The sequence below is a fragment of the Pagrus major genome, chromosome 13, assembly GCF_040436345.1.
Source record: "Pagrus major chromosome 13, Pma_NU_1.0".
NCBI classification, from domain to species: domain Eukaryota; kingdom Metazoa; phylum Chordata; class Actinopteri; order Spariformes; family Sparidae; genus Pagrus; species Pagrus major.
This window is the reverse complement of record NC_133227.1, coordinates 29,318,731-29,334,692: the sequence shown is the minus strand read 5'-3', so window position 1 is coordinate 29,334,692 and position 15,962 is coordinate 29,318,731. Positions and strand designations below refer to the sequence as shown.

Below are 15,962 nucleotides of genomic sequence, written 5' to 3'. Positions count from 1 at the left end.
CGTTTATATATTTTTGAATGGCAAGAAATTATTTTTTACATTTTTAATTTTTACTCTGGGGGGGGGAGGATCCCCCCCCCCCACAATGTTGACTTTTTATTTACGGCCCTGCTAAATTAACTTCCTTATTAAACTATGTTTTTATATACACGTACACTTTACATAAGATGTAACATTAAAAGATGACTTCTACACATTGAGGTTAAATGTGTGTTTTTTTTTTTTTATCCAGGATGTCAAACAGTGTTCATCAGAGCAGCTGTTGATAAAGTTGTGCCAGAATAAAAAAACCTGACAAATGAATGAGCAGCCCCATGTGTCTGCTCAGCCATGCTCGCCAAACTACGTTCACTTTTTTGCTAATTTAACAACATTTCTGAGGAGGGGTGGGGGTCTGATTTAGAACCCTGTCGGACCTAAACCCCGCCCACGCGTTCGGTGTCAGTCGGAAGTACGTCACGCTGCTGAAGCTAAAGATGCTTCCACCGTTTGACTTTAACATTAAGTTGTACTCTGTGGCAAACTTTGGCCACACCTAGATCCTGTCCTATTTCCACAAAAAAAAGAAAAAGAAAAAAGAGAAAAGGCAGAAAAAAAAAATAAAAAGAAGCTGGCGTTTTTATTTTTTCTTTCTGGTGCGTTTGTTTGTGTGTCGGCGAGTCCCGGCGGTGTAACCGGAGAGGGGCCTCGGAGAGGGAATGCAGGACTGCAATGGAGCACAATGCAATACAGGTAAAGCCGATATAATTTCCCAATAAAATGTCGATGTACGTCGCGTTTCCTCGCCGGGTTTCGCGACCTGTTGACGCGTGAAATATTGTCGCCGTGCGTCGCTGTGAATCGAAGCCCGATTCGGCGTTTTATTTCATTTTTAGTTTGAGCGTGTCGTATTGATTTGTTTTCTCATATCAGCCAAACCCCGGAGAGCAGCCGAGAGTTGCTCCGACTGCAATTACAACTTTATTCAACACGGGGGCTCAACTTTTCTCTTGCGAAAATAAACCGCGGATATTTTGTGTTTTCACTGTGTGACGGGGGGGGGGGAAACACTCGAGTGTGACACCGAGCTGCCGCCGCGGCGGGCACCGGAGCCTCGAGACGTTAAATCCCAGTTTTTAATATTTCTGATATTTTTCGCCGCGTTAATGATTAATTTCTTTGTGTGTCGTGTCGACAGGCTCCAGCTTCTCCTCTGGCTACCCACCCCCACCCACACCAACAACACATTAGCCAAATAAAATTTAATTTTCTCGCCCGTTCGCCTGCCCGAAAATATCAGGAAACTTTTAAGCTAGTCAGCCTGTTTCAACACAAAAACTAAGCTAGCAGCGTTTCGTCGCATCGACATTTTTTTTTCTTCTTCTTCTTCTTCTTCTCCCCATTTTTTTTTTTTTTTTTTTGTGTGTGTGTGTGTGTTGTAGAAAAAAAAAAAATTAATATTTTTTTACCACCGACGTGATATTAAAGATTGAAATATTTTATCCGACAGGGACGAGGTGGAGCAGCCGTAACGTGTCGGTGATAATAGGAAGCATATTGATATTATTATCAAAATCCCTCCCGACATTTTGTCTCCGGCGTAATTGCCACAGTTTAAGGAGGAATGTTAATATTGTGTGTTGTGTTGTAGTTTCTGTGACTTGAAATAACGAGGATTAGTGCACAGGAAGGACACACAGCACAGGCTCGGAGGGCAATGTGGAGCTTTTAGTCGAGATAAAAACGGAACAAAGTCATTTATTTTGACTGGGATGCTTCATGTGGGTTTATTTAATATCCCCACTGCTGGTTGATTATGTTCATAATCTGCCTGTTTAAATATTAATTCATTGCAGCATTGGGATTTTTTTTCTTCTTCCTCCCTCTCCAGTGGTGAACTTGTGAGCTTTTTCAATAACAGGATATACCCAAGGTCAATACTGTACAGTGTTTGGATTTATTTATTTATTTGTTTATTTATTTATTGTGATTATTAATATTCATCGGAGGGGTTTTTATTCCCCCTCCTTCCTTCCTTCCTTCCTTCTCTCTTCCCGTACTGAAAAAAAAACTGAAAAAAAAAAATATCTCACTGCATTATTCCCAGAAATATCACGAGAACTGACGTAGGCAGGGTGCAGATTAAGGGTTTCCATCTTAAATTCTTGTGTGTGTGTGTGTGTGGACAGTGGGCTGCCTCTCACTGCTCAGATTATATTATGTGGCTTTTATTTTTCCTGCCTTGCTTCAGCCCTGCCTGGTTTCCACCACTAGGCTGAGCCCTGCCTCAGCCGGCCCTCCCCCCCAGGAGCTGCATGCGTTCATATAACACTTCTATACTACATAATAGTGTGTTTACGACACACCGTACACACTCGATGGTAGTAGTTTTCATACGGTGTCGCTATAATTAAGGTAAATATACGTGTAACGCTCATTCTAGGGCTGAAACTGTGTCTGCGAGAGCTAAATAACGACTTGTTCTCACTTTGTTGCGTTATATTTCCTTGTTTTTCCGGCTTTTATAGATATATAGACGCACATTTAAGTGATATAACTGTACTATAACTAGATTTTTAAGGCTTTGTAGATCAGTTGATGAATAGAAAATAAGCCTGCGACGACTTTATAGTCGATTTAATCACTTTTTAAGCAAAAATGCCCTCGAAAAAGTTCTCTGGTTAATTATTCTTACTTGGTTGTCGTCGTTTTCCTTGATTTTGCTGCTTGTGTATCTTCATATAACTAGAGAACAAACTATTAATCAATCAGTTCATGAATAAGCAACAATTTTGACAAATATTTAAAGCAAAAATGAAAAATTTGCTGGTTTTATCTTCTTAAATGTGAATAATTTCTGGTTATCTCAGTCTACTAGGATGGTAAATGGAGTCTGTGGCTGTTTTGATAATTTTTAGTAATATAACTGTCATATAACTGGAGTTCAGAGGTTTTATAGATTAGTTGATTAAAGTCTGCAACAGTTTTAAAGTCGATTAATCACTTTTCAAGCAAAAATACCCAAATTCTCTGGTTCAGCTGATCAAATATGAGCCAAGTACTGATTTAATTTAACTTTTTTAAATCCTTTTTCTTGCTTATATACCTTTCAGATAATTAGAGCTCCAACTACTAATCAATCAGTTGATGAGCAACAATTCTGACAATCGATTAATCAGTTTTTAAGCAAAAATGCCCAAATTCCCTGGTTGATAAACAAGCAACAATTAAAACAAACATGCCAGATTCCTGGTTCCAGTCAAATATGCGCAAAATACTGAATTAATCTGACTTTGTTGTTCTCTTTTCTTAATTTTTTGCTTGTTTGAGCTTCAAATAGTTCAAGCTCAAACTGATAATCGATCAGTTGATGGACAGAAATAACACCGGCAACAAACACAGAAATTAAATCTGCAACAGTTTTATAGTCGATTAAACACTTTTCAAGCAAAAATACCCAATTCTCTGGTTCCAGCTGATCAAATATGAGCTAAATACCGATTTAATTTAACTTTTTTATATCCTTTTTCCTGCTTACATACCTTCAGATAACTAGAGCACAAACTATTAATCAATCAGTTGATAAACCAGCGACAAGTATGACAATAAATGCCAAAATTCTCTTGTTGCAGCTCATCAGATACGAGCTAAATACTGAATTATCTTACTGTTACTGCCAGTACTACTTATGACTATTGTTGTTGTCATTTTCCTTGTTTTTCCTGCTCGTATACTTCGAAATAGTGAACTATTAATCGATCAGTTGATGGACAGTTGGTGTAATCAATTAATCATTTTTTAAAGAAATATCAGAAATTCTCTGTTTGCTGGTTGTTAATCTAGTATGAAAGGAAATTAAATATTTGTGTGTTCTGAGCAGCGTAAGTTATATAACTGTACTATAACTCGAGTTCAGAGGATTTATAGAGGAATGTTTTAGTCGATTGATGCGTTTGAGGCAGAAACGGTCAGATACTCTAAGTTTGTCCTGCTTATTTACCCTCAAACAAGCAGAGTTGAAAGAAACTAATGCAGCAACAATTTTGATAATCAAGTATAATTTTTTAATTAAAAGTAAAAAAGGTTTTTAGCTTCTCAAATGTCAACATATTACCGGTTACCTCACTCTGCTATTATAGTAAACTGAACATGTTTGTGTTTTGAGCTGTTGGTCAGAATAAACAAACTAGTTTTAATGTGTCAACTTTGAGAACTTTTCTACTTTTACTGAAATAATGCTTAACGTAGTGGCTAATAGTTTTTTTGTTATCTCACTTTAATTTGTTTATTAATCTTTGTCCTAGTATTCCTCTAAAGGCTTATTATTTGTCTGTAGTACTCAATAGTTGCTTATTATAACTTTTATTGTGGTCTTTTTCGTATCGTATCAAGTTTAATCAAACTTGTAAGCTTTATAAAATTGTAACCATTGTCACTGACGAGGTCCCCAGTGATCCGTAGAGACTTTATCTTTATATCATATACCTTAAATGTGTCCATGATACTCTTGTAGTAACTTAAATTATATTGATTAATGTTAAATATTTTGTCCCGGGTACTTGAGAATGATAATACTTACACAAGCTGCAGCCTGTATAGACGTTATCTGAAGTATTACTGTATTACTGCTCCTTTAGGGGCTCACAGGAAACAGCTGAGACTTAATCTGACTTCATGATATTCATAATCCTATTTTATTATAGTACTTTAAAATATCTATTATTTACATATAGGGGATAATATTGTGTCTGTGGAGCTTACTTGTGATTTTATTGTTTGTCATATTAAATTAATATGTTCTTATAGTATCTAATTGGATTGGACAATTTGTCTATAGTGCTCAATATTGTCCTAATCTTTATTTCTTATATTCTTCTCCCATTATTATCAAGCATAGTAATCCTTAAATACATCTGTAATATTCCTGTAGGGGTCCAAAGTATTTAGTAAATGTTTTATGGTACAAACTATTACTTTAAATTCCCTAAATAATATTCCTATAAAGTCCTATATTCTGTCTGTGGAGCTCAATAATGTTTCATCTGACTTTATTTTGTTGCTTCTGCGTCTTAATTAAACTGTTATACTCATAAATAACTTATATTCCAATAATAATAATACTATAATACAGTAATACTACTGTTTAGGAGCAGATACTGTGTTCAGAGTTTATTCTTACTTCACTATATTCCTCCTCAGTTTGTGTCCAGTATATTTCAGCCCAGTCGTCAAGATAAAATGTAAACAGTTAACGTTTATGCAAACCGCAGATACTTTCATACGTACGTGTCAGAGGCTGTGAATCATATTGATATTTGTTTAAAACTTGGCTTATCACACTCACGTTAGTTTATTACGTGGCTTTCATATCTGCTGGTGGAGGATTTACAGATGACAAAACGGTGACTACAGTTTTCAGATTGTGTTTTGGCGTTTGTACGTGTGAAACGAGACAATTTCCAGACATATTTGTGGCGCCAAAACAGGTATTTTAAGCCAAAACATGATGTTTACCAAGTGGTTTGTTTGTGCCTAAACCTAACCAGTCGCCAGAACAAATCCTAGCTAAGTGTGTTTCTGCAAAACTAAAAATAAGTTTACTTACGTTGCAAGTTAACGTCAGTTTAGGTTAGGTTTAGGCTCAAAAACCTCTCGGTTAGGGTTTAGGAAAACATGTTGCCGCCCGCTTACCATCCTCGTTGCGTCCTCCTCCACCTCCCGATCTGAAAGTCAGCTAATGCCACGTTTGGTACGAGTGTCGACCTTGAAAGTATTTGTGGTTTTACACAAACATTAACTGCTGTCATTATATCTGGACGAATGGTGACGAGAGAGGAACAGAAAATTAAATGAAACATGAAGTTGCAACATGAAGAAACAAAGTACTTAGCTCACAGTTGGGTTGTATATTAATCTTTTAAAACGTTATCTGGTATTATCAATCTTAAAATATGACTTTAATGTTCGTGAAAAGTTCCCGTAACACCTAAAACTGCCACTGAAGTTCTCAATATTTTACCCAACTTGTTCCCCTCTTGCTTGAGTATAATATTAGACATGTAGATTTATTTATACCAGATTTTATTACATTCAATATGATCTTTTTATATCAGTATGATGCCTCTGCGTTACTCTGTAGTTATTTTATTTAACTTAATGACTCATTATCATGAAAATATACCTGTAATACTCCTTTAGGGGCCGATACTCTGTTAATGGTACTCAAGACTGTTTTATTCTCACGTAATCATATTCCTCCTCGTATTATATCCAGTAAAACATGTATAATATACTTCAGTGGGTTCACAACAAACAGTAGAGAGTTTATCTTGTATTCTTTATTTTAACATAGTTATATAATGTTTAGTGGCGAAAACCACCTCTCGGGTTGTTGTTTATAGTTTTTTCCTCTTTAGTTGAACATAATATTATTTTTTGTGTCTCTGTGACTCAGTACTACATTTTTCCATCATTATAATGTGTCTGTAGTTATTTGACTTGACTCAACGACTCATTTATCAGTGAAATATAATTGTAATCTCTTCACGTGGACTTGAAATGTACCTCTGGGAGTTTACAGTGAATTTTTAATGATTATTTAGTGTCGTTATAATGTTCCTATAGGGACCTGCAGGATGCATAATGACTTTATCTGATCCACCCTGCAGTGAATCCGTTTTACTCTCGGCGTCATTATAATGTTTCCATAGGGACTCTGTTTTATTGAATCTCTTGTGGGCTCTGTAATTTCAGCTCCTATAGTCGGTGTGTGACATTCAATAGTGACCTTGTCTGTTTTAGCTGTATTTTAATCTTGTTTTCTATCGCCGTAATATTCCTCTAAAACAAATACCTGGTTGCTGACGGGAACATTTCACTCCATGTTGTTTTTTTGGAGTCTTGCAGTTTTCCCACAGGGCCTTTTTAAAGTCTCTGACACTCCACAGTGACGCAATTAAACCTGATGTCAAAGCATTGTGTTTTAATACAGCGCCGCTTTTTACCTGTAGTCGTATTAACGCTGCTGTATGGCTGATATTTTGCTGCTGTGACATTTTATTCGGTATCTTTTTCTAAAAATTGATCGCAGGCCTGCTGCAGCTGGTCTGCAGAGCTACAGGGGAGGGTGGGGGAGAGTGGGGGAGGGCTGCCTGTGGTGGGTTATGGGTATTGGGTGGGGGAGGGTGTGCTGGGTGGGGTGGGGGTTGTGGATGATCAACACAGGAGTGAGAATTTGAGAATATTCTGCATTTAGGCAGCAGGCAGGAGAGCTGCTGCGTTCAAACAGGACGACCGGCCGCTTTACAGAGGAGCTCCAGTTTAATAACAGACTATTTCTGGATCAGAGAGCGGAGGAAACTCACTATACACATTTATTTTGTGAATCTTCATGTCACATCTATCATGAGTAAATGGATAGCAGCTGCACAGCCGGCCGCGCCCGTATCTTATACACTAGGCCTTTTATTTCATGTGGATAATAAGCCTGCTGAATGTGACCTTATTTTAAATCACTTCAGATGAAAAAAAATCTCTCACGTACTCAGAAACAGTCCAGCCAGGCTTCATTCACTCCTCAGAGCTGCTGTGATTAGTCGACATTTTATCTGCAACTATTTTCATAATCTTTGAATCATTTCAGTCGTTTTTTAAAGCACGAATGACAAAAAATTTCTCAGCTTCCAGTTTCACAAACGTGAGGATTTTATGCAATAAACTATTATTTTAAAAAATGATTGATCTGCCAGCTATTTTCTTGATTAGTCTATTCTTTGTTCTGACTTCAAATTGTCAGACAGTTGTTATCACATCACATCAAGATTTGCTAAAGCCAAAAGTTGTCATTAAATATCTTGTTTTGTCCAGTCTGACAACCAAAGATCTTCACCATGCAGAACAAGATTCAAAATTTGATTTATTTTTATAAAAATGATAGTTGTAGTCCATTTATGTGACTCACAAAAATCAAAATCATACAAATGGATGAATGAATAATAATAATATAAAAAGTAGCAGAGTATTTGGCACTTTGACTCGAATGATTAATCAATTATTACTAAAATTACCTATTTTTCTTTTCCTTTTGGGTTTTTGAGCTGTTGGTTTGAAAAAAAGATATTTTATAGTATTTTATAATGGAAAAGTCATTAGTTGCAGCCCTAAATAAGACAAACTAGGGATAGACCGATTATCAGACACAATACTTTTTCTTTGACCAACAAATAAATTATTTAAAAATGCGCTACTGTCTGTCTTTAGTCATTCAGTGTCCCGCCCACAGCTCTATCTGATTGGTTACACGTCAGCAGTAACGGCCTATCAACAGTGAATAATCTGAATCTGCAAAGTAACTAGTGACTAAAGTTATCAAATAAATGTCGTAGAGTAGAAGGAACAATATTTACCTCCAAAAAAAGAAGCAGAAAAAGGAAACACTTGCCAGAATATATGTCGGCAAAGTTCGTTTCTACGAAACCACAGATAACTTTTATGCAACTTTATGTTTCTTTAGGATTCTCAATGTTTCTCTTGTCACAGCACTTTGCTTATGATCTGGTTATCTTAAGGCACAAAAACTACTTTGTTAGAGTAGAAAAACTTCATGTTTTGGCTTAAAAACAAGTTTTTTGTCGCCACAAACTTGTCTGGAGACGTCTCCTTTAAAAACATCCACGCTTACAAATGTTGAAACACCGTCGTTCCTCATCAGAAGTATCCACCGTCACCTCCACCTCCCAGTATGAAAGTCAGGTATGAACACGTCATGTTCAGGTGATTGGATTCAGATTTTTCAGCTCCAGATATCATCTGTCTCCTTGATCACTGATAAATATTCGCTCTGAAAACCCACATCCATCAATATCTAAGACAAACGATAAAAAGATAAACTTGCTTCTTTCAGTTCGAGTTTGTGTCACAGAGAAATATTTGTTTCGTTCGCGGCTCGTACGTTTGCAGCTGTGGGGCTTCATATCATGTTTCATGTTGTATTTCAGCCTTCGTAGGCCTCTGACTCCAAACAGGAGATTAGAGGAGCAGAGGCTGTCTGATGGACTCGCTATCAGAAACCTGCAGCAGCTTCATGTCACTGTAGAAACTGGAGCATCGTGTCACCTGTGTCGCACATACAGCAGCGTTTACTGTTGATTTTACCTTCTTATATCCATTGTAATAAAACATAAAGAGAGGAAGCATGCTATAAAAAACCCTGAATTTATATATCCTCTTTTCTTCTGAGCCATAGAGCTGCATTGTTGTCCAAAACACATCAGTGAGCCAAACTGTCGCACGAGGTGACACGTTGCTTCGTTACCTTGAACGCACACCGTCGTCCATTTTGACTCAATCTCAACAAATACTCACTAGTGGATTAATCCGCCACTGAAAATAGTCCCCACCAGATGCATTATATTCCTTCTGCTGGAGTAATGTTGCTGTTTTGGGGGATTCCTGAACCTTTTTAAAGAGATGAAGATATATTAACAGACTTTATAGACCAACAGACTGTTGCTTTGGGTCATTTTGTGACATCGACCTTTTGTATCTGAAGGAAACTGTAAAAATATTTAGATCACAGCTGAAATGTTTTGTTCAGAAGTTGGACAGAAAATCGTTCATTTTGATGATCTACCTCAAATGTTTTCTGCTTTTCTGCCTCCTGTGCAGTTTCATTAAAAGCACCCGAGCGTCAAACTTCAGTAAAAAATAAAGATGTCGTGTTTAAAATATTATTTCTGTTAAAGTGAAAGTCACCAAGACAAATATTACTCAAGTAAAAGTCTTAAAATATCTTATATTAAATGTGCTGAAGTATCAAAAGTACAAATCAAAGTAAGTTTTTTTTTGTCTTTAATCTAATTACAGATAAATAAATAAATTTCAACTTTGGCTTTCAAATAAATGTAGTGGATTATAAAATTAACAGCAGAACACGGAAAGACTCAAGTAATATTCTGACGTAGGCTTCTTCTCTACTTAAGTACAGCACTTGAGTAAATGTATGTAGGTACTTCCCACCACTGCTGCTACAATAGTAAAGTTTTTGTCTTAAGGTTTTGGACAGAACAGGACATTTAAAACATGATTACATGATTAATCAAGATGAAGATGAATACGTGCTCTTCTGAAGCTTCTAATTTGTGCTCGTGTGCACAAAAAGAAATAACATGTTTTTACAAAACCTCAATGTTAACATCAACCAGAATAACTTCGACCTAAAGCCCAATAAACTGAAGTGAAACTGTGGCAGATATGTGAGAACTGGAGTTTATGTTTCCTTTGTGCTTCATTTAAAAGCTTTGTGCCCTCCAAACCAATCCGCTGTAAACTTGAAAGCAAAAATGACAAAATGATGTTAATTTGAAGCTGGTGTTTATTTTTTTAAATGTCTATTTTTGTTTTATCAAGATGTAACAAGAATGTAAAGAAATTTGAACCGTTTTCTAATGAAATGAACTCAATGTGGGTCAAACCGAGTCCACGTTGTTTCATTCAGCCGGTCTGAGTCACCTTGGCTTGAGCATTTTGTGGTTATCTGTGAGTAATGTTTGTAGCAGAGCACACCGACACACAGCCTGCTGACTGAAGCTGCGGCTCAGGATCCAAAATGGCAGCTCAGCGTCCTCCTGACAGATACAAAGATTAATATTTGGGTCATGTGCTTAAGATTGCAGGAAAGGGAACGTATTTTTCTGCTAAAATGGAAAAAGGTTTATAGTTTACTGACGTGTCGACGCCTCCAACAGCTTCAGAACATCCTCAGATTTAAGAGAAACTGCCTGAATATCTTTAGTGTGTTTGGATTAAAGTTTTTTTTTTCCCACAAACCTCTCTGGGTGTCTCGGGCCCAGGGCTCCTCACACTTCCTCTTACAAAACAGTGAAATTTAAAGCTGCAGGTTTATTCGCCCAGCAGCAGCAGCAGAGGCCGTATTATCTTACAGATGTATGAACCCACTCGAGGTGTGCTCGATTTATTGTTCGCGCCGTGTAAACACCCGCAAACAAGCGAGCGTTCGCTGCTTGTGAGGTAAGATGGCTCAAGTGCTCCTCATCGCATCCAGAGTGTAAACACACAGGAAGCTCCATGTAAACCGAGCCGCAGATTAAATAAAGACAAACTCAACATGAGAGTCATTGTTGCCAAGTGGCACATCCGCCATTTTGGGGACAAAAAGGGGAAACTGCGCTTCACAGAATGACTGCTGGAAAAAAAAAGTGTTATTAATAAACACTGAGATAAACTAAATATTTAACATTTTTAGATAGTTAGCTGTAAGAGTGCTCGAGTTACATTTATAGCTGCTTACATGGCACATTTTTAGCTACATTTTAGGACCGATTATCTTCATTATCGATTAATCTGCCAGTTATTTTTCTTTATTAATCCATCAGATGTCGGGTCGACTAAATGTCTCAGTTGGAAATTTAACATGAGATGAAAATAAAGTCAAATATAGAGGTCGACTGATTATCAGATCCGATGTTCAACATTTTTCTGATCATCGAAAATGGAGTAAAAATTGAATTTTCTGCTACTTCATACTTCCACTCTACTTCATTTTGGAGGCTACATGTATTTGATTACTTTAGTTACTAGTTACTTTGCAGATTACAGACTCCAGCAGATCCGAAGTAGCATTTTTTTGGATTTATTTATTTTATCAGGAGTTTAATTTAAAAAAACACAGATTAAAATAATCAGAAAAATGCTGAATATCAGATCTGATAATTAAATATAAATATATGTTTAGTTCACCTCCACTTGCACCTTTCATACTACTACTTCTTTAACTTGTGTATTTATATGGGTGACTTTTACTTTTACCTACATAATATTTTAACATGACGTCTGTACTTGTATGACTCCTGGGTACTTTATACCTCGGTATCCGCCCTGAATAAAACACATCAGTCGATCCTCAGTCGAATGTATACAGCAGTCTGATGCATCAGTAAACTGCATAAAGCTTAAACAGGTTTCCTGACAGCAGCGAGTCTATAAGACCAGTAAGACCTGTAAGACGAAACAGCGGATGTGTCAATACTGAAAGACAGGCGACGTCCTCAGAACGCCTGTTTTGTTCCTCCAACAGTTCAAATATCCAAAGAAATTCAGTTTTAATGTCACAGAAGAAGCAGAAAATATCTGATATTTAAACATCAAAATGACGTAAAACGAAGAATTGATTATCAAAGTTGCAAATCAAGTTTCTGTAATTTCATTTGTGTGTTTTTCACTGTTGTGTTAAAACAAAGCTATTACCTGTGTGCCTGAATAAATAAACTTTAAGATAACAAAAATAGGATGAGTCATTAAAAAAGCGTCTAATTGGATCCTGAGCTCAGAACCGTTTTATCAAAACATGTAAAAAAATGTAATTACGTTTGTTTGTGCAGAAATAAAAGCAGCGCTGACCTTCTCCTCTCATCTCTGAGATGAATCATGGTTTCTCAACAGTGCTTCACTCAACGTGAGCTCCAACAATGAGCTGCTGCTGTAATGAAGCATAATAAAGCTCTTTTGAGACTTTAGTTCATTTATTGCATTTTTGAAGGAGCCATTATGAGCCTGCAGCCGCTCTGATCTCCTGCATCGTACCTGAACAACAAAACAACCTGCTGTAGCAGAAAACAGAGAGACGCAGCTCTTCACTCTGACACAGTGTCAACACAGCCGTCTCTTTGTATTCACACGAGACATGAACTGAAACATGAAAATGTAGATTTTAATCAGAACAACTGAACACAAGCTGATATCACAGAACCTGTCAAAATACTTTCAAATGCTCATTTGATAGCGAGACTGTAACGTAGAAGGATTGGATTTTATTTTACTGGGAAGGAAACTGTCAGTACTGGTGTTAAAATAAAGATCTGCTATTTTCTTTTCAAAACAAAGGAAGAAAGAAAAGTGTCTGTAACTTCCTAAAACATTAGTTTAGGGGAGAAAACTTAACCTTTAGCTCAGGATGTCACTGTGACAAAGCACAGCTGCAGACGCAGCAAACAAACAGTTAACAGTGAAAAACAAACGTCAAAGGCTGTTAATGCAAACTCAACACTTCCTGTAGCCATTTCAAAGTAAAAGCCTTTCACGGAAAAGGAGGGATTAGGGCTTTTACTTTGAATCACTTGCAGGAAGTGATACGTTTTTCATTGGATGCAAATCAGCTGCCACCAACTTGCAGTGATTATTGAAATGTTTAAAGTGTCCTGACGTCAAACAAGTTCGACATGAAGAATGAAAGGATGGTAAATAAATGATAACGAGGAAAAAGACTGCAGTCAGCATGAAAACACTGAATGATCTGAATCTGTGAAGTAACTAGTAACTAAATTTATTAAATAAATGTAGTGGAGAGGAAGTATAGAGTAGAAGAAAATGGAAATACTCGAGTAAAGTACCTCAAAAATGTACTTCAGAACAGTACTTGAGTAAATTGTACTTTATAGTTTATTTCAACACTGTTTTTTTTATTTTGACGCAGAGTTTAATTATTACTGCAAATGAATATCGGTCCAAAATATCAGTTTTCTGTCTCCTTGTTTTCTAATCATCTGTATCGGTAGCGGCCCTGAAACGCCACATCGGTCTCGCCCGAGCACCGTCGCTACTACTGTGACTTTCACAAACTTTAGCACAACGACATTTTTGATAAATGAACATCAGTAATGTGGACATAATGACTGTAACACAGCCTTTACAACCAAGAAAAGACAACACTCATGTCAGATCCACATATAACAACATCCAATAATCTAAGACGATACATATAAAGTCTAATATCACGATATATAAGGTTTATTTTGGAGATCTGGCCTGAGAGTAAAGGTCACGTGACTTCCTGCCATTGTGTGCACATTACTCATTATTTACCCTTCGACTGCAGTTAACGTTTAAACAGAGAGATGCATAATAACACATTTTTTATCAAACTGGGACCTGTAAACTATCCTGCGAGTCCTGTGAGATTTCATTAAGTGATGGAAGTTTATAATAATTACAGGCAAAGAAGAAAAATGAAACTACTTTACACGTTGGAAACGTTACTGATACTGAATGATTAACTGTAGCTGATTATTTTATGACTCCTTTCTGGGAAACACGTGGCCTTTTTATTCCTGTGCAGTGAAAGTAAAAGTAGAGAATAATTTCTGTCTTCTACCTTCTGATGTGTTCAGTTCATCAGGTCGACAGGAAGCGTGTCCACTGTGTTGTCGTGTGATGATAAGAGGAAGCCGGCTGCTGTTTTATGTTTTTTTTTTCAGTGTGATAAATTAAATCGAGGTTTTCTGTTAAAGAATTGTGACACGTTCAGCTGATAAAGATCTTGCAGGTTTAAACTCGTCTTAGTTTTAAAGGTTTTTTTTCTGGCTGGCAGACATTTTGTGAGAGCAGGCGCCTCAACACTTGAGTACAAAAAGCTGCATGACTTTCAGCTTTAGTGATATCTGAACATATTTTGAGTGGCTATCAGGGGCTGCAGATACGCCTCTGTCAGGTTTAACAGTCTGAGGAGTTAATTTTTAACGTTTCCTCTCCAACTTGTTTAATATATTACATTATCTTGCCCTGAGTGCTGTTTATACATGTAAAACTCACTGCCTCACTGCGAGATGGGGCAACTTTATTGTCAGAGGTGGATTCTGCTGGATTTATGGCTTTAACACGCTCGAGGTAATGTAGTGAAGAGACTGTGGCATTTAAATCTTTATTTGGAAACCTTCATCTGAGGTAGTTTCCCTTTTTATTGCATGAAAATTTATTCCAAAACGTTGAGAATGTGCCTGTAAAGTTGGTCACAGACTCCACAATAAACATTTGATTTGTGATTCAGTCATTATGGTTTATGAACTGTCTTTCTAACATTTGATTGCCATGACATTTGGTTCAGATGTCAGAGGAAGAAAACTTAATACTTGTTGCTTCTCTGACTTTTCATCTGGTGACACAAACAGGTTGTCAACACTTGGCTTAATGAAAGGATAATAGTTATGTGCCTCTCAAAGTTTCTTATTATTTTCCAACATGGATTACTAACTCATGGCTGTTTCCTGCCCTATCTCTCACTTTGCATGTTAAAAAATCCAAACTATAACTGCAAACTCGATCCTTCAATCATCACTCGTCCTGTCGTGCCTGTATCCATGACAACAGCTGTCTGACTAGACTTGACGCTGGCTTGCTAGCTCGCTAAAATGGACACGAAAAGACGGGCGTTCAATTTAGTTTTGATGAGTCGGAGGCATTAATGATGCTAACCTCTTGGAGAGGCTAACGCTGATGTTAGCCTGTTAGCTTTACATTTTCCTGACTATGTATTAATGAGTGTATTCCTCTCATACACTGATTAATACACGGTCAGGAAAATGTAAAGCTAACATCCGTGTTAGCCTCTCTCAGAGGCTAACATCAGTTTAAGTTGGGATGGTTCTGTAATAGCTAAATTCTTATCCTATTATAAAGTAGGATTTTTGTTCCTAAATGCAGTTAGGAAACATTTAACATCTGTAATCCTTAATATGATCCTAAACTGAGATAAGGTCGGATTTCCAACCTGGAAGGTTTCTGTAATGAGGCTCGAGGTTTATAATGAATTATTTCCACATGTAGATTTTAAGTTTGCCTTGAAAAAATTGCTACAAAATGTTTTTTTCCAGAATTGTGAATTTGTCAGATAAAAGGACTCGTTACGCAACAGAAACACGACTTATCAGTGACATCTGGGAGGCTCTCGGTGAAACTGACGTCAGCCTCACAACTAATACATTACATGTGCAAACGGAGCAAAACAACAAAGATTTGTTCAGCGTATCTTTTGCTGGATTTCTCTGTTCGATTCAAACAGCTGTAGGTTTAAAGAATATTTGCTTCCTCATCTCTTACTTATTTCCTTTTTTCACTGACCTTCAGTCTCATGTTACTTTATCAGGAAGCTTTGGCCTCTTTGTGAGATTTCACTGGATAAATGTTATTTCTGT

General features: G+C 36.9%; 1 protein-coding gene across 1 annotated transcript in view; it reads left to right on the top strand.

Moving 5' to 3' along the window:
* The first annotated feature begins 627 nt into the window (after positions 1–627).
* Positions 628–15,962, top strand: part of LOC141006861 (uncharacterized) — a 34,350-nt gene continuing 19,015 nt past the window's right edge. Inside the window, exon 1 of the mRNA XM_073479134.1 lies at positions 628–732. Within this exon, the coding sequence (XP_073335235.1) occupies positions 712–732 (21 nt within the window). The 5' untranslated portion in view covers positions 628–711. The remainder of the gene's footprint in view (positions 733–15,962) is intronic.